At 41.4% G+C, this 26,748-nt stretch overlaps 1 protein-coding gene and 1 long non-coding RNA gene across 4 annotated transcripts in view; one reads left to right on the top strand and one right to left on the bottom strand.

Moving 5' to 3' along the window:
• Positions 1–2,176: 2,176 nt before the first annotated feature.
• On the top strand, positions 2,177–3,347 carry LOC110678534. Its single transcript, XR_002501689.1, has 3 exons — positions 2,177–2,514; positions 2,572–2,738; positions 2,797–3,347. It is a non-coding gene; the product is annotated as an uncharacterized LOC110678534 (long non-coding RNA).
• Positions 3,348–12,091: 8,744 nt separating this feature from the next.
• LOC5564778 (zinc finger protein 25) overlaps positions 12,092–26,748 on the bottom strand; it is a 40,601-nt gene continuing 25,944 nt past the window's right edge. For all 3 annotated transcript variants that reach the window (XM_021855140.1, XM_001649061.2, XM_021855141.1), the window contains 5 exons: positions 14,425–14,511; positions 14,279–14,362; positions 14,134–14,203; positions 13,638–14,021; positions 12,092–13,304 (listed from right to left, as the gene is read on the bottom strand). In XM_021855140.1, the coding sequence (XP_021710832.1) occupies positions 12,845–13,304; positions 13,638–14,021; positions 14,134–14,203; positions 14,279–14,362; positions 14,425–14,511 (1,085 nt within the window). In that variant the 3' untranslated portion in view covers positions 12,092–12,844. The remainder of the gene's footprint in view (positions 13,305–13,637; positions 14,022–14,133; positions 14,204–14,278; positions 14,363–14,424; positions 14,512–26,748) is intronic.

The raw sequence follows: 26,748 nt of genomic DNA on the forward strand, positions 1-26,748 counted from the left end.
GAGCACAGCCGGCGAGGGAGATTGGGACTCCAAAAACTAGTAAGGTGGCTCCAAATGCCGTACAAGTTATGCAGACAGCGAGCAAGGAGCTGTTGACGACGAGCATGTGCTTCACCAAAACACGTTCTGCGGCAGAGGCTAGAGGACCAAGATCACCGAACCGAAACCTCGCCGGTTCTTGCATACCAGTGGACCAGAACACCAGTATCATCTGTCGAACACGGTCTGAACCTCCAACACAACGAGCCATCAAGCAATCATCAGTGGAGCCCATAGCAGTCGACCACAAGTCGTCGGACCTAGAGCGCGCATTCGTCGCCGATCAACCGATTGGGCATACTGCTGTCGGAGGAGTGAATCCAACCGAGAGACATTGACTGATCTCCAGGCACAGGTTTTGAACGAAGTGGTAGTCGGTTGCATGGGGGTCACTACGAAATCTTCCTCTAAAGTAACGCGACCGGGGGGCGCGGTAAAGCCTCCTATCTGGGCTCGTAGTGATTTAGGTCGAGGAAATGCGCCCTTTTCTCAATCGTAACTGACAACATCCACTATTATCGTTCTCATATTAGCCAACATTAAATGTACATTTCGTTACATGTTTTGATCTCTAGTTTTAGTGTAGCTCTTAAAACTAGCATAGATCGTCTTGAATGTTTGCCACAGGAACGGCAAAGCATAGAAGATGGGACAAGAACTAGCGCAGAGACATTTGCTCATTAGTGAGCGTTCAGATCACCTTTGGCAGGACTCGCTGCTGTTATGTTTGTTTTGTTAATGTTTGAGCTTTTGGATCTGGTGAGCGCGATAGCTCACGTTTGTTAGTTTGGCTGTAGTTATCAAAATCTTAAGGTCTGCTTAAGTGATAACCTTCGGATCTGCTCCAGTCTCTCTGCGACTTCTTGTAGAAGTGAGTCTGAGAGTTTTTTGTGAGCTGCCTGCCAGCGCTCACAAAAAACTCTGCGCCTGTGGTAAGGTTGTGTTACATAAGTTAATTTGGCTATCAGTCATTGGGTGTGTTGATATGTGCAAGCGTAAAGATAAAAACCACAAACAAAAGTTTTCCGTGCATTCGAACCAAAATGTGCACTGAGAAAAATCCACACGTTTGATCCGTGTGCTTAAAATTATGGATCGATTCATGAACGTCTATATCGATTTGTTGTGATTTTCTTACAAACCTCGTGTGTGTTACACATTCAATTCTTTAGTTTTGCTTCATGGACCGATTCATCAACCGACAACATGAATTCCATAATTTTCCCCATAAGTTCCTGAAGTTTTCCATTTCAAATTCGTGTGTGTCAACCTATGGGTGCATAGATCATCATCCAACACGGATTCAGTGTGTTTAACTTATGGTTATCTTGTGTCATGCTCATCATGTTCAAGTTGGTCGATTTGAAATCGATGAGCTTGCTGTCGATTTCCGTGTTCCAAATTTCTAAATTGTTATTGATCAACCCATAGTGAACTCAATTGCGGTCGGACCTCGTGTCGAACGACAGTCATCATCATGTTCCAAAGAAAAGAAGCAAATTCTGAAGCTGAAAGTGTTAGAGGAAAATTTTCGGATTCGTTTTTCTTTCAATTAGTGAAGATATCCGAGTGAAGATGATGAGTTCATTCTAATTTTCTATAAATGAAATGCATTACTTCCAGCATTGGATAAAATGTATGGTGTTAGAGAATCAAATTCCACTAACAGATTTTCCTTGCTTTCAGCTTCGAATAAAATGAAATATGCTAATCCTGGGCTTCCCAAAATATGGATTTGCGGCGCCACGCTTGTTGCTGACTCACTTGCTTGAAAAAAAAAACATTCAAGTGAGCTTGCGACAAGCAGAGGAGCCTCGAATCCATATTTTGGGGAGCAAGAGTTCTTCTACCAAATTTCTTCTTTCAGTCTCATGACATTCATGTTCTATCACACATAACTATCTAAAGCCACTACATTTCGAATTCAATAAGCAAATCAGTTGGTTTTCATGATTTAATATTTAGACATTCATGTTTGTTTCACATGACAACCTAATGTTGATACACATGTTATTATACCGTGATGTAAATTACGAAATCCTTATGGCTACCACACTCAAATCATGTGGTTTTCCTCTTTGCGCAAATCTATAAGTAAAACACAGGACCTTGACGTGTAGATTTTTCTAAGTGTGCGACAAGGGTTGAGTAAACAACATAGCGAAAATCATCTGTCACTGGAAACATAGCGAAAGTCGCTGACTGTAGTTCCGGTCAAACACACACGAGGCAGATACAAGTGATTCGTTGGGCCGACAGCAGCTACCAAAGTTTTCAGGTCCGGAAAATCCGAACCTAAAAGTGATCCGGCCGAAACAAATACTGCCAGTTCGACAGCCCCTTAAGTCGGGGACGGCGCTAATCGATCCCAAAAGTGCTCCCGCCGAAACAAATACTGCCAGTTCGACAGCCCCTTAAGTCGGGGACGGCGCTAATCCAACCTAAAAGTGCTCCCGCCGAAACAAATACTCCCAGGTAAGACAATCCAGTCGGAAAAGCTGACCAAAATACAACTAAATCGTTCTAATGCAGTTCGACAGACCCTCAAGTCGGGGACGGCGCTAATCCTTCCGCCGCAGGCATTCCTTGCGTTCGAGGACCATTTTCGATCGCCGCATCAAGGCCCAGCCGAAGACAGACGGCCCAGCCGAAGACAGACGGCCCAGCTGAAGACAGACGAAAAGCCTTCTGGATCAGAAGTAAGTTTACACCCTACAGTTGATAACGATAAATATTAAGGGACTTGTTTCCCTTCAGGGCTTTTTCTTTACTGTGGCTGGAGTAGCGGAAATTCAAGATCTGAGCACGAGGGAGTACGACTGCCAACCGGATTGCATGACTTCGGGATTCGAGTGCGAGCGAGCACGACTATCGACCGGATCGCACGCCTTTGGGGACCCGAGCGCGAGCAAGTGCGATTGCCGGTTGGATTTCATGGGAAGAGCAGGAGATTGGGCGTGTTACTTTGAGCGAGCCACGAGTCAAACCAAGAATTCGCGGGAGACGACGACCTCAGTGGGCCGCCAGATCGGAGCTGTGAAGGGATACTAGCTAGTCGTCGAGGCGAGCTGTGGCAGACGGCCTTAAGGAACGTCGGAAGCCTTGGAACAGCCAACAGCAGGAGATTCCGGAGGATCACGGTGACGTCCGGATGGTTTGGGTGCACCCAGAAGAACCGTGAGTAGGAAGAAAGAGAATGAAGAGAAAGAATAAGAAAGAAGTTAGAGAAGCAGGGTGCTAGGTAGCTAGAACAGAGAGGATGTTTGTGGCCCGGAAGTCGTAATAAAGCTTGCACAGTATGTTATGAATTTGTGGCGTTTTTTGTTGCTAGCCGGTCCGATCTAAGCCACTTTTGTCTCGGCAGAGATCGTTTCACAACAATAGTCACGTAAACATTTACGCTCAGTGCTAAAAATACTTCGTTTGGCCAACCGCGAACTAGGTGGCGGTAGTGAGCAAACGTCAAACTCGAACAAAAGCGATGCAAACGTTACGAGTGGCCCGTCGGCCAACTACAAAATATCAGAATTGGGCGCTATTCTGCTGTGCGTTAAAATCAATTAGAGTGTTACGTCTGTTTGTCTGTGGTTTAAATATGGAATAGCCGTAATTTGAGCGGGTAAAATTGCTTAAGTAGTTGCAGGAACATGCTCTTTCGTGTTATTAAATAAAAACAAGAATTCATCAAACATTTTAGGACCTCGTATAACGAGGTGACAATACTCGACTCGAGTGAAGTGACTCTCCATTTGATTTACACGGCGAGTCACTTCACTCGAGTCGAGAATTGTCATCTCGCTATACAACACCAACAATTGTCACCTCACGTCAGGCGTAGAATAAATTCAAGTTTGATTTTAACCACTCCACATCCTCTCGTCAAACGTTTCGCAGACGACCATTCACAACAATCACCAAACATCACATCGTATCATCAATGAAAGATCCTCTCCAAAACACACCACATATTACCACTCCACGGGAATAGGGTTACCATCCGTCCTGATTTAGCAGGACATGTTCTGATTTTTAGCGTCTTTCGATGTGTCCTGATTTATTTTTAATATTTCAAATTTTGTCCTGCTTTTTCCTGCTTTACGAAAACCGTAGGATGTCAAAGATATTTCGAATTATGAAAAGCTTTCCTAATACAAAAAAAAACAGCAAGAATCCATGTTGAGCTTTGTGGTTCAGTATTCGACTTCAGCTGCATAAAAAGTTTGGGATGCATCACAAGTTTTCCGAATTACTATCGGTTGGCAAAACTTGCTGCTGCGATATTTCGCATGGGAGAGTAGTGCTACAAGCATTTTAAATTTTCCAAAAATTTGACATTTTACAGCACTGATCACAACACCTTCAGGTTTAGTCGATATTTGACGATTTTGATGTTGCTAATAAAATCGTTTGGGCTCATACTAAACACAAGTTTTCAAGCATTTTAATAGAATTCCATCGCTATCAGAATGAATGAGAACTCCGAAACTCCGATTATTAGTTAAAGCATAGATGGTAGAAATCATGGGCATATAAAACTGTTTCCTATTTTTGTGGATCACAATAAGGCATTCTCTGGAAATCAAAGATATATCAACTGAGAAAGCTTGTACGATTGCTGCTACCATTGAGATGTTCTCAAAAAGCACTATTTGCTATTTCACTGGAGTTTTTTTTTTCACGACTGCTTAGCATCTCGCAATGACGTTTGGATTATTTTGAGTGTAGTCTAAGGAGCCAATCAACGCTCTGAGCTAAACATTTGATCGTTTGATTATCCAATTCATCAAATTTTCAACGCAAAAGGTCAAGTTCTGTAGATCTGTGAACTAAATTCATCGGAGAGAAAACCTAGGCGTTATTCACATCGGAATCCTAAAATATCAACTAAAATAAATTACCTGTAACAATGCATAATGAAAAATTGTTGAAATTATTCCAAGAAAAAAATGAAAACATTTTGGGGAAAAAATCTTTGTGATTCCTGAAAAATATCTTTAGAAGTATTCCTGAAATAATCCTAGGAATTTCAAATGCTATTCTTGGTAAAATTCGAGACTTAAAGAAATTCTCTAACAATTTCAAGAGAATTTTGGAGATGAGGAGCTTCTAGGGAAAATCTTTGAAGAGTTAATGGACAAGTATTGAAAGCATATCTGGAAAAATGTGTTAAATAATTTCAAAAGGAATTTCTGAGTAATCTATGTGCAATTTTTTGAAGCAATTCTCCAACAAAGTTCTTTGGCAATGGCTAGAATTGAAAAAAAGAAATAGCTCAATTTCAAGATATCTTTATTCCACTAGAAATCATGGTGGATGATTATAATAGTGTTATAACTCACAAGTGGGGCAAGTGAAAAGTTTATCTTTTTGAACAACTAATAACTAACAGTTATATTTACGATTTCTATTGCCTTCAACATTAGTTAAGGCGTTCCAATGAACAATAACATAAGTAACCCAAGTAACACATTTTGTCATAAATGTGGTCAAAATACACCTTTCATACATCATTGCTGTTTTGGTTCGAATGTACAATACCAAATTTCATACACCTTTATAACCGAAAAAGCGCAGGCGATGAAAGTTTTAAAACATCTTTCATAGTCCAATTGGATGTTTTACAATTCCTATTTCATACTTCACATAGCATTCTGATTTGCTATATCAAAGTTATATCATACATCATAATAACCAAGGAGTTGTAATCAAGTTATCAAGACGTAATTTGTCGTATTAGAATACAAGAGCACATAGTGTATTAGATATTTGAATTGTTTTGACAGCTCAAAAAACAAAAACAAATAAGATTAACCATTGACTTCAAGTGGTGCAAATAACGTGAGGAAAAACAAATACCTTGCTGTATTAAATTTAGCTGGGATTTTTTGTTTTATCAAATTACGAGTTTCAAAATATAAAGTAATATTTGTGCACGTATGGTGTATGTTTTTTATGTGCCGTGTTAGATTTCTGGTGTAACTGAGTGTTGTACCCCTTGTTTATTGAAGCGCCATTTAAAAGATGCGGAATTGCGAAGTGTGTTCAGTGCAATTTATCCGATTGTGTGATTTTTTTTCTTTGGATGAACAAGCGATAAACATGGTGGATTCAATCAGATGCCAACAGGGTAGGTAAAAACTCTTTGTAATATTTATTGGATTAGAAACCTAAAAAAATCAATTGGTTAATATGTTTTGATTTAATAGAATGTAGTATTCGAGAGACATCAAAAGTTTAAGCCGGGTCGAACACATTCCTGACCTTCCGTACTAAAAACCGTAATTCAGCTATATGTAAATCGCTTGCAATGAAAATTCTACAGTTATTGATTTTTCTGATCGGTGATGTAACGTGGCATGGCTTTGGAAAGATGCCTGGAAGCAATTTTGTGTATGAATGAAGTTTTAAATACGTATCGAGTACGTGTTCAAAACAACAAATATAAATGCTGTTTAATTCATTGAAAATATCAAATATCGTCGTTGATGTGTAATGTTCGTTCCCATTGAAAAAATTACATCTGACGAACTTTCATTTGCGCACTATTTTCGTGTATGTTTTCAATCATTTCTATCCTCCGCTTGCATTAACTACCAATTAACTTAACTGTTCGCCACAGGTTTTGTTTTGCTTCAAGTTTCTGCATCCATCTTCGAAGAGAAACTTAGTTGTCAAAGAGACATATGCTAAATATGTTTTTTGTTTGACATAAAAAAATATAACTATAACATCTCTATCAAAACAATGAAACAAATATGTACGAAATATGTATTCAAAAGCAACTTTATAACTAAATTTTCATTGACTGAAGTTTAGTAATGATGAGTGCTTTATTTAAGTAATATATACATTTGTCATTCAGGAATATAACATAAACACTGTTTCTGAGTTTGCCGAAGAGATATGTTCTTGTAAAACTTCGCCAGAACTGTTTTAAAACAGAAGATGTATTGGATTTTACCTTTAACATCTGATTATAACATCATTTTCGAATAACTGACTGAGAAGATGTTTTCTGTGTTACTTGGGAACATTACTTATCGTAATGTACTGAATGGCCTAAATGGTGTTAGTTCACATATTCAGTAAAATATAACAATTATGTTCACTTACCCCATTTACCCACTTGCACCGCAGTACCTTATAAAAAAAGTTATAATCAGGAAAGTGTCCAACATTGTTTATGCCTGAAATTATATCTGAGGTAGCTCAGTAGCCGATTACATCTTTGTTCATACGTATTTTCAAGCTTGAAGAGTAAATAAAAACTCAATTGCACAGTTTTAGCATATCAACATGAATAATCGCTGAAGATTGTCATCTGATAGGTATATCTCAGTAAAATATAAGCGTCGCTCAGTGTATTAATACAACCTATAAAATAGAGTATATATCATGCAAATCGTCGGATATGTATCTTCTTGTACGAATCGTACTTATTTCGGTTCAAATTAATCAATTCAGTGGTCTGGAAACGACTGGAAGGTCAGGGAGAGTCAGGGAATTTTATTCCCAAAATTGAGTCGACACCCGTAACAATTTGAATAAAATTTTACAATACTTCGAACATAACTTCACCATACTTGTGGATCATCTTAGATACAATGTATTTGAGCTCATCACATCGAAGGAATTCGATAAAAACATTCGTTACTATAGTCGAAGCTCGTTATAACGACAACTTTCATAACGACAAAAGCTCTCTATAGCGACATTTTTCGGTCCCATGAAAGATAATTCAATTTTATATCTATTCTCTATAACGACTTTTCTCTATTGCGACGGTCCCTTGCGATGTCGTTATAACGCGCTTCGACTGTAGTTAAGTTCCAACAAAACACAAAAGAAAGGTAGGTGCTGGCACGAAAAGAATTGATTTAAAAAAATAAAGAATTTCAATATAAAAGGTTATTCTATCAAACAAAATTGAAAAAAAACACGCAGAGAAAACATTTTTAAAATCAAATATATTCTGTATCATAACAATAATATATCTGTATCATTTCATTGTTTCAATAACCACTCGTAATTTGGTTTAAAAATATTTATTGTTGAATTTGACAGCTGGGTTTATGTGGCGCAATAAAATTGTTTTTTGATTCAACTTTTTTTCCTTTTGAAACAACAATTTTTTGCATTAAAATAAAACCTATCGTTTTTTTTCAAACAAATAACAAGGTTTTTTTATGTGAAAATGTTTTTGTTTGAAATAAAAATTCATCTTTGTTGCTCCCAGTCCCCTGAAACCAGTTGAAAATTAATCAAATTACGATAATCGCTTTTAAAAGTCTACCTTATTTTAATTTTACGTAAGTATATGAAACTTGCTCCATAATCCATTTGACTGGAAGACGAGCATTATCCGCTCCGCGACAAAGCAATAGGATGAAACCATCAGCTAGTGTAGGAGTTGACTGCAATAGTTGAATTTTTCTAGTGAAAACAAAAATTTAGAAAGAAAGGCCAAAACTTACCACAAATAACTGAGATTATAGTTTATGTGTACTCTAAAACTTTGATAAAAAATCGATGACCTGAATTCCTTAAACATAAATTTTCCGCACGTCTTGCACTTTGATCTAATTCAACGCACTAGAAATATTCACATTCTCGCTGTTTCCAATCAAAACCAAAATGGTGGGACAGTTTTTGTTCTACGCATGATTATTTTAATTAACAATGAAGGAAATTGAAACAAATAAAACTATCATTTAATGTAAAGTTTTTCTTTTGTTGTTTCAACGCATTTTTTATAGTAACAAATTGAAAAGGTTTATTAAAAACAAAAATAATATTTATTGATTTGAATAGCTGTTAATTCTCTACGCGAATAGGTAGCATTTGAAATACCCTAAGGAAAAAATATAAAAGTATTTATTTGTTAAAAAATATGATTCTCATGATCAAAGTCGTGCCCATACTTTCTTGGACACCCTATAAGTTGTAAAAATTACAGTTAAGTTGATCCATGAATCTAACTCCCCTCTTGAGGACTGCTGGAGGACAGTCAAAGCAGCCATTAACGACGCTGCCGAAAGCGTTGTCGGATATGTGGAACGGAGCTCAAGAAACGATTGGTTCGACGAGGAGTGCCAGGAGGTTATAGAGGAGAAGAATGCAGCGCGGGCTGCAATGCTGCAGCATAGAACGCGGCAAAACGTGGAACGATACAGACTGAAGCGGAAACAGCAAACCCGCCTATTCCGGGACAAAAAGCGCCGCCTGGAAGAGGTGGAATGCCAAGAGATGGAGTTTCTGTACCGTTCTCAAGAAACGCGGAAGTTCTATGAGAAGCTCAACACATCCCGCAAAGGCTTCGTGCCGCGAGCTGAGATGTGCCGGGATAAGGATGGGAGCATCTTTACGGACGGACGCGAGGTGATCGAAAGGTGGAAGCAGCACTACGATGAACACCTGAATGGCGCAGAGAACACAGGCACAGAAGGTCAGGACAGCGAAGGCGATGGCTACGTCAGCACAGCGGACAGCAGAAACCAACCAGCTCCCACGATGGGGGAAGTTAAGGATGCCATTCAACAGCTCAAGAACGACAAGGCTGCAAGGATGGTATCGGAGCCGAACTCATCAAGATGGGCCTGGACAGGTTGACCGCTTGTCTGCATCGGCTGATAGTCAGAATCTGGGAAACGGAACAGCTACCGGAGGAGTGGAAGCAAGGCGTTATATGCCCTATCTACAAAAAGGGCGACAAACTGGAGTGTGAAAATTATCGTGCAATCACCATCCTAAACGCCGCCTACAAAGTGCTATCCTAGATTCTCTTCCGTCGTCTGTCACCTATAGCAAACGAGTTCGTGGGAAGTTATCAAGCAGGTTTCATCGACGGCCGCTCGACAACGGACCAGATCTTTTCCGTGCGGCAAATCCTCCAGAAATGCCGTGAGTACCAGGTCCCTACGCACCATTTGTTCATCGATTTCAAGGCGGCATACGATAGTATCGACCGCGTAGAGCTATGGAAAATCATGGACGAGAACAGCTTTCCCGGGAAGCTCACAAGATTGATCAGAGTAACGATGGACGGTGTGCAAAACTGCGTGAAGATCTCGGGCGAACACTCCAGTTCGTTCGAGTCTCGATGGGGACTACGACAGGGCGACGGACTTTCGTGCCTGTTGTTCAATATTGCGCTTGAAGGTGTTATGCGGAGAGCCGGACTTAACAGCCGAGGCACGATTTTCACGAGATCCGGACAATTTGTTTGCTTTGCGGACGACATGGATATTATTGGGAGTAAATTTGAAACGGTGGCAGAAAAAAAAAAAAAAAAAAAAAAAAAAAAAATTAGCGCTATAAGCCAAGATTATTTGCTTTGTGCTGTATAACAGTTGAATTGAAGCAGCGAACGCAGCAAAAAATGAAAGCTGTCAAAAATAGAACGATTAGCGTTAATACAGCTGTAACGCAAACGTTTTGCAGCTACAAATCTTAGCTGAATAAATTTCGTCAGTTATCGCTTTTGCTGCTTTCACTAAGCTGTAACTCAACACCGTAAAAGATAGCAACCTTATGATGTGGCATAAAGCTCGCCATCATCAATCTGGCTGCTTCTATACAATATGATTTGTTATGCTGCTCAATATATATTTAAGAAGCGCTTTGTCGTTAGTTATACAGCGAGCATACAGCAGTATGCTGTAAAACAACAACTTGTGGCGCATCTACTCAGCTTGTTGGATGTAAACATTGCGTTTGACGTTTCGCACCCTTTTACAGCCTGATGAAGTGGTGTAAGCGCGGCTATGGCATCTTTTACGATCATTTTAAAATATTGTGTGAACCGTTTTCGATGTAGAACAAAACGGTGTGTTTTCTTTGCCTTTTGATATAGACTGTGGTGGCAACAAGGACAGCGTCGAGACTTGTGGATGCAGAGATCGTGAGTTCGATTCCAAGCGGTGGCAGGTAACGTTGGGAACATTAAATTCAGATACTTATGATATGAATTCCGGAAGCTGTGAAACAGCTTGAAAATAATATTTAATCGATAATACAGCGAAGCTGTATAATAATTATTCAACAGTTGCAAAATGGTTGAGAAAGCGCCTTCCGAAGATTTTACACAGCTACTTGTCGTATAACTGTCGAGATAGAGCAATGGTCGGTATGAATAAGAGCTGCCAACACAGCTTAAAAGTAGCTGAGTAGATTCGCCAGATTTGTTGGTAAAAGGATCGCATAGAAGCTTTCGTTCGTATGTACAGCGCCTTTACTCAGCATAAAGCCGTATAAAGAGGGCCTAGAGAATGTTTACATTTGCACTAAATGTTAGTTGGGTACCTTCGAGGTGGTGGACGAGTTCGTCTATCTCGGATCCTTGTTGACGGCTGACAACAATGTTAGACGGGAAATACGAAGGCGCATCATCAGCGGAAGTCGTGCCTACTATGGGCTCCAGAAGAAACTGCGGTCAAGAAAGATTCACCCCCGCACCAAATGCACGATGTACAAAACGCTCATAAGACCGGTAGTTCTCTATGGGCATGAGGCGTGGACTATGCTCGAGGAGGACTTGCAAGCTCTTGGGGTTTTCGAACGCCGAGTGCTAAGGACGATCTTCGGCGGCGTGCAGGAGAACGGCGTGTGGCGGCGAAGGATGAACCACGAGCTCGCTCAACTCTACGGCGAACCCGGTATCGTGAAGGTAGCTAAAGCTGGAAGGATACGCTGGGCAGGGCATGTTGCAAGAATGCCGGACAACAACCCTGTAAAGATGGTGTTCGCTACGAATCCGGTCGGAACAAGAAGGCGTGGGGCGCAGCGAGCTAGGTGGATTGACCAGGTGCACCAGGACCTGGAGAGCATGAGTCACAGTCGAGGATGGAGAGAAGCGGCCATGAACCGAGTGAATTGGCGTAATATTGTTGGCGAGGCTTTACCAAGATAATTGTTGTAAAGCCAAATAAGTAAGTAAGTATGAATCTAACTCAGATTTATTCCTCCAAAGTTAATTATCTTTTATAGAGAATAAAAAAGACGTAAATGCATTTTCCAATCCTGTCGTGAAATGAAAGATCAAACTGCAATATGGTCCGTTAAATAAAATAAATATATTTCATAATAACTACTAACGTTACAATCGGGCGTTTACACAATCATTTCCATTTCTTGCAATGGTTTTTTTTTCCTTTTTGGAAACTTACGTCGAAAATAAAACGCCGAAGGCAGCTACAGATCACATCATTTTGGAAATGACTACTCTAGGAAGCTTCATGGTGTCTCTATATTATATGCTCTATAACACATTCTCTCCTGTATTTCCTGCTCGGGGAGACCGTTCATTCGAGATTTGATGTTTTCACTTATTATTTTACTATATTTGATGATCATTTGTAGGTCAACGAAAGAAAACAAAAACTAATCCTGATTCACTATAATACCAATGGCGCTGCCTTCGTTTTTACTGTATAAAAATTTGGTATTTTGCTATCATAATATGCTATCACTACTAATAATGATTATAATATTGTTGCTTGTTAGTGAATATATTGTAATGCGTGGTACTATGTGTAAGTCATAATTTGCTACGTTTATCGTGGTAGGTATTAAATTCTCACATTGCCTTGTTTTATCGTATATTCCTGCGATATTGCAATGGATTTGTTGATCTTAGGTTACGCTCTCAGAATATTCCTACAATTGTGTATTTCAAACGTTTGTTCTAAATTTCTTGTGTTTCACTGCTAGTTTGGTATACTTTAATAATTGTACAGTATGGTTTGTATCATTTGGTATATGGTTTCACTATGATACGGTAACGGTTAGCATTCATTAGCAAGAGATTCTATTCTGGTTTTGGTTCTAGGAGATGGGGAATACTGTTTTTATCGGTAACCATACGATGAACCGGAGACATCATATTTTGGTGATGATCTTGTTGTTGCTGCTGCTGTTGTTGTATGACATGATCTTGTGCCATTCGTTCGGCATTATGTATGAAGCGTTCCGCCAAGTTCCGAGTTTCGTGGTCAGTACGTTCGTGCTGTAGAACTCGATCCATTTCGATACGATCACGATCGTGTAACTCATGAATCAGACGAGCGCCGCCCTGATCAATGATACCGTCAGTCATGTGAACGCTTCCAGTACTGGCATTGATTATCATCGTTCGATTTGACGTTATTCCGTGGTCTTGGCTCGAGCTGGTCATACTTGGTGATAAATTGTGACTATTACTGATGTCCGGGGAAGAAATGTGGGATACGGATGATATTGTTTCGGACATATGAAGCTCGGGTACATATCTATAAGTAAAAACGAAATCTTAGTTTAAAAACTTGGTCTGTATGCAATTTCAGTGCTATGATAATAAGAAGATCATTTCCCAATGACAAGTGGTGTTGGTTTGATGTGAATTTATCTATAGGTATCTTTTTCACAAGGAGGAAATCTGCAAACAGGCGATGTGTGGAGTTGACTCTCCACCTACGACTCAATAAAACTAGCCCATCTCGGTATGTGGTGTACAAAAACACAACGCATAAAACAGCAGCCAAATATGGGCTTAAAATTGCCAAAAATAGGTTAACGCCCTCTGTAACGATCAAGCCTATTTTTCGCCAAAATGTTATATTTACCTGAAATTGCAGGGTTGTTGTACTGTGGCATTGTTGAATGGTTCACGGGACTGGGAAGCGATCTGCACTACGGTGTGATCTGCTGTATCCTGCGCTGCACTGTTCGCCACATCCGATCCCCCAATATGTGGCGAAGGAATTTCCCCAATCGCTACGCTGTTAATGGTGGCACTGACGCTACTGGCGTTGATCCGGTTCTCCCGATGGACGCGATTGTTATGCCTAATGAGATAGCTGTCCCGGATGAAGGTTCGGCCACACAATCGACACTCGAAATTCTGGCCTGCCGAATGCGTCCGAATGTGGATTGCGAACTGGGACTTGCTGGTGAAGGTCATTGAACAGCGATCGCAATTCAATGGCTTCTCCGAAACGTGCGACCAGCTGGGAAAAAAATAAAAATGTTAACATACCTATATATGTTGAGAAAAGTACTCAGGTAACCAGTAGCCCGATTTAGTGCTTGGTGGTTACTTGTGTAGTTAATTGTACTAACCGATGTGCTGTGACATAGCTTTTAACGGCAAATGTTTTATTGCATATATCACATGCGTAGGGTCGTTCACCTGTAAGGGCAAATAACGAATCATTGGCAATTTAACCTTACACAATTCGAATCCCGAATCATTTTTCTAACTTACCCGTATGTATACGTTTGTGAATATTCAATGTAGATCTTTGGGAAAACCGTTTCAAGCACGTTACACATTCGAATGGTCTCTCTCCTAGAAATATTGAATGGAACATTTGAATTGTACATCTAAATCAGGTGTAGATGTTTGCTTACCGGTATGTGACCTTATGTGGATATCAAGATAAGGTTTCCGACAAAACGTTGCTGGGCAATGTTCGCAAGTAAAAGGCCGATGGTTCGCTAAGAGATTTGATAAAATAATAGTTTAGATAAATTGTGTGCCTATATTATATACAATAGGAATAATTACTGTTCAATTAAAAAAATGTCTTCTAAAACTCATATTCTGCTTTTCACAATGATATGACTACCCAGTTTTTATCGTATACAATGAAATGTGAAGAAAACCTGATATATCTTCTTCTTCTTGGCATTAACGTCCCCACTGGGACATAGCCGGCCGCAGTTCGTATCCGCGGACTCTAACCACTCGGCTAAGGAAGGCCCCACGGTGTGCTGGAACACACATACCATCGAACTTGCATGAACCTCCGATCTTTTTCCACGCCTTGGTAGACAAGATAAGCTTGCGGCATATTGAAAAATCTGTCATCGGCAAAAAATTGAAAAAAGTCGATTTTTGTATTTTTGTCCTCTTCCCATAATGGGGTTCATGGAAGAATAGTGAGCTACACTAATTTCGATGAATTTCAACCGCTTAAAGAATAATTTGGAACATCATAAACCCAAATTAAATAAAAGGCGTTCCAAATTTAGCACATACATCTACACAATATGACCAGCCCATGACAGTATGCCGTATTCTACCAACTTCACATTTACTGACCACACATACATATTATCAATGTTCTCGATTTTATATCTAAACTTTATACATCCCATACTTTGTTGTCCCAAGATGTCCCAGGCTAAAAATCATTACTAAGGGTACTTTGAGATGTAAACTAATGGATCGTAAAGAATTTAGCTGCACAAATTTGCACTTTTTTGATTTAGAGCTTTTTGAATTTTTCTAATATTTTTAACCATTTACACAGGTTTTTCTGAAACTTCTGCTCAGATCCTCAGATGTGGATCACTCCCGAATTTCATCAACTCTTCCAGAAAATCGTCCAGAAATTCTTCAACCGATTTTTCAAGTGGTTTTTAAAGGAATTTCCCCAGAATTCGCTCCAGGCAATCTTTGAGCTTTCCAACGCTTTTACCTACAGTAATTTCCACGCGGATTACTCTGAAATTTATTCCAGAGATCATCCAAGTATTTCCTCCAGAGATTTTGCACACCTTCACCGATTTCTCGATTTATCAATCTAGGACAAGGGTTTCCAGCATTTTTGGCTCACGGAGCACTTTTAGAAATAAAATTGCTGCGCGGAACACCTGCTCTTCATCATTATTTTTTCTTCTGGAATGACGCCCTCACTAGGACGAACCCTGCTTCTAAGCTTAAGACCGCACGGGACGGTGTTTTAATCACCCTCTCCATTTGAAGAAGCAAATCTCAAGTTCCACTCAATATATCGATGCGAAAAATATATCACTATAATGATATATATGTACAGGGTGACCAGCACACCGGGAAATCGGGAAACCGGGAAAAAGCCGGGAATTTAAAATCATTGAGAGAAAACCGGGAAATATACGGGAATTTCAATTAACACCGGGAAAATTGTGCATATCAGATATTATTCCAACCAAAACAATCCCTATAAAATTATTTAGTGAGTTTTTACTATAGTTTAACATTCGAATCTCAAGCTTGTCAATAAAGTCAAGTGATAATATATAAAAAGAGAATATTTATACAAATTTTGTCAATTAGAACTGATTTGATCAATATTTTTGAAAAAGTCTAAACTTCGACTTTCTCTAATTAATAAGATAAAAAGTTAAAACCTTTCATTGCTGAAAAATCTTGTAAATAATGATTTTTTCATAACGTTTCTTGAAGAGTTTCATGTTACAAAATATAATATGTATTTCTCTGAGCAATTCTTGCAATTCGTGAAGCTGTTATTGATTGCATTTTCAACTTTCTATGAATCTTAGCTAAAAAAAATCCCTCTACTTAAACTTCTATTTTTTATTCCTTAAAGTATGTTTTTGGCATCCTTATGATAATATTATTTCAATCATTTTTTGAAATCAACTTATATGAAAGTTTACCTAACTTTTCAAAAACATTTTTGTTGCAGGCTTGTTATTTTCTTCTGATGTGATAGGCTTGCTATTGTCTTTTGATCGGGAAATGTATGATAACTGATCGACTTGTTTCAAATTCTACCAAAACTGTGTGTCCGTTAACAATTTAAACTATGATTCATTCTAAAATTGACTTGATATTGCATCTTACAAACAATGTCCAATTTTTTTACACTTCTTTTTTTAAAAACAAATTCCACGATCACTTAAAATGTTAAAATACGGTTCCATAGATGAGACTGGAATTTAGCAAAAACAGGATGGACACACAAAATTTCAGTGCGCGGAAAAAAAAATATTTTCGTCTAACGCTAATAGAAATGCTTTGCTGTATGACCAATAACTCGTCCTTGAGTTCGTTTGAAATGGTAAAAACAGCCTATAATTAAACCGGCACTATTTTTGAAATACCGTGAAAAAACCGGGAGAAAACGGGAATTTGATATTGACATTCCACTGGCCACCCTGTATGTAGTGCAAAACCCAAAAAAAATCAGTTTAATCGGTTCACTAAAACTAGAGATTTGCTTCTGCAAAGTTTTGATGATAATTGTTAGAGTAGGACAAAAGATAGGGAAAATAACAAGGTTTTCCGTATCACCTTGATGTTCTTATAAACACTTCCACAGTTATTAAAAGAGAGCTTTCTTTGCCAAACTTGCCATTTTTGCAATCGTAGGGGAAGTGGTGGTTAAATGAACAGGGATGGTAAAATGAGCACCGTGCCTTTTACAGAGAAAAAACTAATTTCGATGAATTTTTATCACGCACGGACGATTTAGAGCATAAATTTGAGTGTTCGAGTTGATACGTAGGTCAATTGATGTGAAAATATCAACGAAAACTAAGATTTTAGAAAACCATGTTTGGAAATTAGAATTGACGTAACTTTTAGCACGGATGACTTGAGGTTTTTCAGTGAGGTGAATATCGTTATGATATGATGTCAAATCTGATACCTAGAATTCTTTTTGAATGGGTTACAATCATTAATGGATGTATTCGGTAAGGCAATGGAAATTTTCAGAAATATTTGTTTTTCTCACGTTTTTTGCATGGTGTTCGTTTTACCACCAATCGCTGTTCATTTTACCCACATAGTGCAGGTAAAATGAACATTTGCATCGCTTTTTAATAGCGATGAAAATATGTGAAAATTTAGTGTTTCGGACGAATCTTTGCGGTCAAAATCAAAAACGTGGACTGTATTTTTCCGACCGTACACGACGGGTAACTTTAAAAAAACTGAAAATTTCTCTACATGGAAACGGAAAGCGCCTTTCAAGAAAACAAATCAATTCATTTATTTGGTAGGCTCATTTGTTTTCTAAAAACTCTACGGAGCCGAATATCTTACAGAACAATTTGTTATTCTAAAAAAATCATACTAAATTATCAATAGCGGGTCTTGCGAGCGACCTTGGTTTTTGGCCCGGCACCTGTACTGGAACCCGAACCAGAACGTGAAGCCGCAAACTCGGCCCGCCGTTGGGTTGCTTTTGAGTTCAGCATCGCCTCGTGGATTGCTTTGGCCACTTCTCCCAGTTTTTCCATACTTTCTTTCTGCCGGCGCTCTTTTTCCGAATCAGCTCCTGTGTCACATACGGATTGCTCTATCTGTTCCGTTTCTAATTCTTCCGTGGATTGGTCGATGTACTCTTCTTCTTCTTCCTCTTCTTCAAGTACTTCGATTATGTCCTCCTCCAATGCTTCCGACATCTCCAATGCTTTTGATGTACTTGCTTCTCCAGACACAACGTCAGCATATGAACAAGTTCCAGAATTTCCATGTTTCTTCTTATCCTTGTTGTTTCGGCTTTGCCGTTGTGGGCAAGAGTCCCTGCGGTGTCCCAATTCTTGACACAGGAAACACGTGTCCTTCAGACCTTCATAGAAAATCCTCCCTTTCCTATGACCAACTTGGATTGATGGTGGAATATTCGTTTTAACGACCATGTACACTCCACGCACTCCTGTGTACATGTGGTCGAGGCCAAGGTCCGACGGAAACTTCTCTCGGACCACATACTCAATAGTACCAAACTGTCCGAGCACCGACGACAAACTATCGTCCGGCAGTTCAGGTGGCAAATCAAACACACGGACGTATTGTGTATTTGCACCCGCTGTCGACATCCTCACCGTTACTGCTTTTCCGTTCGCATAAACGAATTGCCGTGGATCCACATTCTTGCGCAGCGATTTCGTCATAGCCTCTTTCGACGTAAATTTGATGAGCAGCGAACGGTCTTGCGCTGTTTTATACGCAGTTTCCATTGACATCAAGTCCGTGTCCAGCTGCTTTAGGAAAGTTGCTACTTCCACCCATGATGGTTGTGGACAACCCACCGGAAAGCGAAACTGAACGGTATTGATTACTTTTTCACTCATGCTGTTTGTACAGCACAAAAAAGCACCGCGATAGGTGTAGCAACAGTGAACGACCGTGAACCAAAACGCACTTGGAAACTCTTCTAATAATAGCGAGAAACCGATCAAGAGGGAACACAATTACTTGCGTCCGTGCTCGACGACGGCAACGATAGAACTGATCAAGAAAACAAAAACAATATCAAGATAGTTGCATCTTTCGAGGGATAGGAATTTAACGGGCGCTACACTGAGAAAAAAATGCTTGCAACAAATGAAATATTGGATCACTTAACATCCACCCGCCGGAGCCGGATGGCTCAACCATTCACGTCCTGATCACGCTCTGCATCTTCCACGGGTAGAATGGCAATTTTCGTAGTTGCTCGCTTAAATGTGCCGCTGGTGATTTTAACAGTGACCACGCGTACGACACCGTCGTCTCCAGGATGAGTCTTGACGATCCGACCTAGTCTCCAAGTCTGCGGCGGCAGATCATCCTCCTTCATAATCACCAGTAGACCTTCACGCAGCACCGTAGGAGTCTTGAAACCATTTGCTGCGTCGTTGCAATCCAGTAATGTACTCAGACGACCATCTTTTCCAAAATGATTGCTTGCGCCTCTGAACCAACTGGTACCGTGACAACATATTCTCCTTGATCCCATCGTAAAGTGGTTCTGCTACTGCTGTCAATTCGCGACCAATTAGAAAATGGGCAGGACTCAATGCTTCATATCCCGTGGGGTCGTTGCCTTGATCGATTAACGGCCTAGAGTTTAGGATGGCCTCGATCTGAACTAACAGTGTTGTCATTTCCTCATAGTTAAAGTATGATTCGTTCATAACTTTGTACAGGAGGGTCTTCATACTCTTCACTCCGGCCTCCCAGAGCCCACCCTGGTGAGGCGCCTTCGGTGGATTGAATCTCCACAGAATACCACGGGGCTGGCAGAAATCGTCAATCTTATTCCCCAATAACTGGGATTTCAACAACTGTCGCAATTCGGTCAGTTGGCGCTCGCCTCCAATGAAATTTGTTCCATTGTCTGAGAACATTTCGCTTACATTTCCGCGGCGTCCAACAAAGCAGTGCAATGCTCCTAGGAAGCCGTCAGCTGTTAGGGAACTCACCAGTTCAAGGTGAATTGCCTTTGTTGTCATACATACGAAAACACATACATATGATTTGATAGGTGCCCTCAAGCGACCTTGCTTCAAATGGAAGGGGCCTGCGTAATCTACCCCGGTCCGAACAAAGGGTTCAGCGGCAGTGACACGAGCTATCGGTAGATTGCCCATGAGCTGTTCGACGTCTCTTGGTTTGCGCTTGAAGCATGTGATGCATCTCCAGACGATACGCTTGATGGTTCGTTTGGCGTTGACAGGCCAAAAATGTTGTCTTACCTTCGCTAGCAGCCCACTCTGTCCAACATGTAATTCTTCTCGGTGGATTGCTTCGATGACAGTGTCCGTAAACTGATTCTTCTCCGGTAAGATCAACGGGTGCTTCTGATCGTATGGAAGCACGGCATTCTTGATTCTACCCCCTACTCGAAGTAGTTTCTCCGTTGCATCGAAAATAGGACACAAGTTGCGCAGCTTACCTTTTACAGGGTCACCCTTCAATACGTTGTTGATCTCTTTGCGGTACACTACATGTTGAACGATTCTCACCATAGCGTACAGCGAGTCACGATGATCGGCAACGGTCAAAGTTCCACGACGAAGTTCTCCTCCGCTTCTCTTCGCACGGCAGTTACGAATGAAGCGCATAACATAACCAAACACTCTTTGTAATCGTCGAAAGTTGCTACTGTTCTGAATCACTTGATACAAATCATCACATGACGGTATCACAACTGCCATCGCTTCGACGGCAACCGGTGATTCACTATAGTCTTCTTGTTCGTCATTAGCCGTCTCGTCTACACTTGACCGAAGAAATTCCGGTCCGTTCCACCACAAGTCACTTTTCAAAAAGTCCGCAGGAAATACCCCCCGTGACACTAAGTCCGCTGGATTTTCTCTTGTCCCAACATGAAGCCACTCAGTATTGGCGGACAACCCACGGATTTCAGCGATACGGTTACGAATGAACACTGGTAGATTTGGCTTCGTCTTTTTGATCCAGCTTATCACTATACTCGAATCGGACCTCAGGACGACACGTGAAATGTCGATTCCTAAGGTTTCGCGCACTGTTTTCACTTGGTTTGCAAGCAGGACGGCTGCACACAGCTCCAATCGCGGTATCGTTAGTTCTTCCGGTGGTGCTCCTTCTTTCTCCTTTCAGTTCAGTTCCTTGAGCGGCGCAACTCTGGATTTGCCGCACAGCAGTGTCACCCCAACAACGCCATCCACGGAAACACTACGCAAGTACACACAACATCCGTATGCCGCACGCGACGCGTCCGAAAAACCGTGTAACTCAAACACCGACGGATTATCGACGGTAACGCGACGAGGAATCCGCATATTACTCATCCCACACAACTCGGACCGCAGCTTATTCCAATTGTCTAATTCTTCACTCGGAATTGGTTCGTCCCAGTCGATTGATTTTTGCCACAGTCGCTGCATTATTAGCTTGGCCAACACTATCACTGGACCCAAGACACCGAGCGGGTCAAAAAGTTTGGCATATTCGGAAAGTACTTGTCTCTTTGTCGGTGGTTCCGAACTGCCCGTCAGTGGTTTTACCCGAAACACAAAACAATCACTCGCGGGGTCCCACAATAGTCCGAGAGTCTTAATCACTTCATTCACATCACTATCTTCAAAGTTCATTAGCTTTTCACGATCTTCCAATGGCACTCCTTCAAGAATCGCTGGATCGTTGGCACACCATTTGTGCAGCTTGAATCCTCCACGGCACAGTAATTCTTGCAGATCCTTCCTCAGCATCACCGCTTCCTGGAGAGTGTCTGCGCCGGTAAGCGCATCATCCACATAGAAAGACTTTAGAACGACTGCACTCGCCCTTGGGAAGTTCTGCTCCTCATCCTTGGCCAGCTGAATCAGCGACCGCGTTGCCAGGAAACCGACCGGACCCACGCCGTACGTCACTCGCTGTAGTTCCAAATCCATGATCGGCTGGGATCGGCTATCTCGAAAAAGACATCTCAAGAATTTCGTATGATCAGAATGTACTAACACCTGTCTGTACATCTGTTTCACGTCTCCAGTAAAGGCATATTTTGGCAATCTCCACCTCAGAACTATGTCAAATAGAGCGCTCTGGACTATCGGCGCATCCATCAAAAGATCGTTAAGGGACAAATTCGTAGTAGACTTGGCGGAGGCGTCAAACACCACTCGCAGTTTCGTTGACGAACTGTCGGGCTTCAACACGGAATGGTGAGGAAGATAATATGCCCCCTCAATATGTACTTCGTCTTCCTTCAGAATCCTTGCATGGCCAAGTTCGAGGTACTCGTGCATGAAGCGAGAGTACATTTGCTTCAACTCAGGATTCTTATCTACTCTGTTTTCCAATGCCTTGAATCGTTTTTCTGCTTGAGCCCGGGAATCGCCCAGCTGACCCGCATCTTCTCGAAAGGGTAGCTGCACAATGTATCGGCCATCATCAGCTCGAGCATAAGTCGCCTTGAAGTGCCGCTCACAATTGTCGTTTTCCAAGGGATTATACGTCTGTTCGTCGATCATCCAAAATCGCTTCATCAACTCTTCTAGTCGACCTTCTGATCCGTCAATCGTAACGTTTTGATTCACCTGTACGCTAACAAAGCCCTGCGTGTCGTACACTGGTCTGGCGATCAACCAACCCAACAAGCTCTCCTGCAACAGTGGGAGACCTTCCCCAATTGGAATCTTGCGCGACTGCAGCAGCTCATAGAACTTCTCGGCTCCGACAAGCATATCCACTCGGCTTGGGTCAAAAAACTTCGGGTCCGCCAACTTCAGATCTTTCGGAATCGGCCAGGCAGCTGCATTCACCTTCAATGATGGTAACGCACCAGTGATACGGGGCACCACCAAGCAATCCAAGGGAAAACTGTAAGCCGCCGATCTGGAACTCACGACAGCTGTAACCTTGAACTTCACCGTCATTCTTGCTCCGTTGACGCCTACTACCGGAACATTCACGCACTCTTTCTGCAGACCCAGGAAGTCACACATTCTTTCCGACACGAAACTTGCCATTGCACCGGAATCAAGCAAAGCACGGCATCTGTGGGCCACGCCTCTGCTGTCGAACACATCAATCAACGCTGTCGCCAACAAAACTTGTTTCACTGCTACGCTGGATTCCTGCTGAATTTCACACTTCGCCACGGTTTGCGGCTCGCTACTGGATGCACTGGATCTCTCAGGAACCGTTCTTGTCTCAGCATTGCCCGTTGCCGTCTCTGGTGTCTTCTTAGCTTCGAAATGCATCAAAGGATGATGCTTCTTCTTGCACTCACACAGATGGTTGCTATCGATTTTACAGTTAGCAGTTCGGTGTCCTCGTTTAAGGCAAGCAAAGCATAGACCAAATTGCTTGGCCTTCGAATATCGGTTGTTTACGCTCAACTCCTTGAACATGTTGCACGTATCGATCGTATGATTGTCGTTGCAGAGTAGACAGCTGTTGGGTTCTTGAACTGTCGCTGTGTGAACCTTGCTGCTGACAGCAGGGTTTCGAGGATTAGAGGTTACACTTTTGGGTCTCAGACTCATCGACTGCTCGCATCGCTAAAGCATATGTTCTCGGAGGAAGTCCATGGTCTTTTTGTACTCTGGAAGCTGCCCATGTTCCGCGGTCGCTTCCCATGCTCTACGGGTATCCGCGTCCAACTTCGTGATAACCAGAGTCACAATGATGGCCTCGGACAGCCTGTCCATCATTTTCAAATTGTGGAACTCTAGTGATTGTAGTCGTTTTTCTACGGTATCGAGTAACCCCATCAACTCCGCATGGTTCCCTTTAGTCATCGGCTTCAACGATAGCAACTGTGTAATGTGCGTTTGAACAACCATTCGCAAATTTTCGAATTTCTTTGCAAGAATGATCCAAGCTCCCTGGTAATTATTATCGTTCAACGTCTGTTGATCAATAGCTCCTTTGGTCTTTCCAACTAAGGAAACAAGGAAATGTAATTTCGTGGCAGGCGAATCGTTAGTGCACTTGTCCACAATATCAGTAAACCGATCTCTGAACTTGTACCAGTTTTCGTAGCTACCATCAAATGTCGGTAGCGGAGCTTGTTGCAACAAAAGAGACGGTACCATCTGCATTGGAGGCACTATTCCACTGGTGCTTGGTTGGCATATGGAATTGGCCTTCTCAAATTTCGACGTCGCCGCAATGGCCGCATCTGCAACAGCTTTCTGGTCGTCTTCATATTGCTGTATCATCTCCGATAAGGAAATGCATACAAACTGATACAGCTCCTCAAAATCAATGTATTTGGGCTCAAATATATTCCGTTGCGTTGGATCAACCAGATATATTCGATTCAATAAACTACCGTATTCATCATTGGCTGCATCCACGGTACGAACGTATAATTTAAGGGCATGTATGTTGAACTTACCGTAATCATGGTCGGCAGCAACAATCGCTCGTCGAATCCTTTCGACCTTACCTGCTGTTGATTCCAAACACTTTTCAAGAGCAGCCACTGAATCAGACATTTTCGAATCCCGATGCCGAGCTTCTTGTTCTTCCCTTTGCTCGCGCACGCTCTGAACCGGTGGCAAAACTGCTCCGCCAGTTGCACCTCTAGGAGTGGAAAACACAGCGGGGGATCCAAATGGAGAGGCAACGGGCGACAAGAACAAAACTCTCTTCAGCTTCCCGGAACGCAACTGCATGCCACTTTCACTTTTCTTTCTTCCTGTATTCTTTCTTCACTCACCGGAGCACCGGCGTCGAATTATCACCATGCAGTTTCTTCTCGGCTAGCACAAAATGGCTGCCGTTGCTAGAAGCGAATCACTTTTTCTGGCTCTTCTTTGCCCTCCACTGCGAGGGACCGCCCACCACACCAAACACACTTTGAGGGCTTCTTCCGGAGCCGGAACTACTTTTCTTTGTCGCTGTGCGACCACTAGACTTTCGCTGACGGCTGCAAACCCAAATTTCGGCTTCTTCCAGAGCCGGGAACCACACTTTAATTGCCGCGCATCAGCTCTCAAATTTACCACACTTTTCGAACTTCTTCCGGAGCCGGGAATCACTTTTAGAAACTCGTGGCTTTGCAAAAACACGTCTGCCTTACCCCAGCAGAATGAAGCACATTTTCCGACTTCTTCCAGAGCCGGAAATCACCTTTCTTCGTCGCTAAGTCGGCTAGAACAAATCGTTTGTCCGCCCGCTGGCCGATGCTAATTCACTTTTCTGACTTCTTCCAGAGCCAGAAATCACTTTTATTCCACCGATTTCACGAACGATCACCGATTTCCGCGCGATTCACCATCCGGCTTCCCAAGGACCAAATGTTTCGGACGAATCTTTGCGGTCAAAATCAAAAACGTGGACTGTATTTTTCCGACCGTACACGACGGGTAACTTTAATAAAACTGAAAATTTCTCTACATGGAAACGGAAAGCGCCTTTCAAGAAAACAAAATCAATATCAAGATAGTTGCATCTTTCGAGGGATAGGAATTTAACGGGCGCTACACTGAGAAAAAAATGCTTGCAACAAATGAAATATTGGATCACTTAACATTTAGCTATTTTAGTCTGAATCCATGTCGCTGCGTCCCCACTGGGACAGAGCCTGCTTCTCAGCTTAGTGTTCTTATGAGCACTTCCACAGTTATTAACTGAGAGCTTACTATGCCAATGACCATTTTTGCATGCGTATATCGTGTGGCAGGTACGAAGATACTCTATGCCCTGGGAAATCGAGAAAATTTCCAACCCGAAAAGATCCTCGACCGGTGGGATTCGAACCCACGACCCTCAGCTTAGTCTTGCTGAATAGCTGCGCGTTTACCGCTACGGCTATCTGGGCCCCTGCTATATATTACATCCCTATTTTTGATGTTGTGCGATAGAACTATACAAATGTCTCGTTTTTCTATCAGAAACAAGATGATTTCTCTAAGGTGTTCATTTTACCACCCCTTCCCCTATCAAATATTTCAAAATTACTTCAATTCAATGGCAGAATTGCATTAGTAAGGACATTTTTACAACTTTTATTGTTGGTTCTGAGCGAGTTCCGGTAGCGAAGAATTTCTTTTTTAAGCCTATTTATTCATTATCGAAGTTGCATGCACCTCAGATTTTGTTTATACGACGATAAGCATCTCAACAAAACTCTCAAACCATGAAAGTTTCGAAATATTCTGTCGTTGAATTTCTGCATTCTTCATGAAACCCATGCAGCTAAAACTGACACATACAAAATGTAAGGGAAATATTTCACCGATTTATTTTTTTTACCTTCTAATTCCAAAACCTTAGCCCAAATGCTGAACGTTTTCGTTAATTGTTCGATTTACATGAAAGTTCAATAATTATCGAGATTTCAACAATGTGTGTGTAAGACTAACAACTGCGTTTCGTGATCCACCATAGCGTCAAAAACAAAACCTCTAAATCTTCAAGAGCACAAATCTAGAGAAGAAAACAGTGGTTTAAAAATCTAGAGAACAAAACAATAATGGTTTAAAATTATCTATCAATTGGTCGTAACCAACGATCAAATTCCTACAAGAATTCTTCTGGACCACTTTTGAGGACTCCGCCATGGACTACTTGAGAAAGTCATCAATTCTTCCGGGAAATCGTCCACCAATTCTAAAAGCGATTTTGCAAGGAAATCCTTGAGCTTTCCAATGTTCATATCTACAATAATTTCCACAATTCCGATTTCTCCAGTTGCTACTCCTGGGAATCTTCCGAGAAAATCCACAATGGTT

Source organism: Aedes aegypti, chromosome 3 (genome assembly GCF_002204515.2).
Source record: "Aedes aegypti strain LVP_AGWG chromosome 3, AaegL5.0 Primary Assembly, whole genome shotgun sequence".
NCBI lineage: Eukaryota > Metazoa > Arthropoda > Insecta > Diptera > Culicidae > Aedes > Aedes aegypti.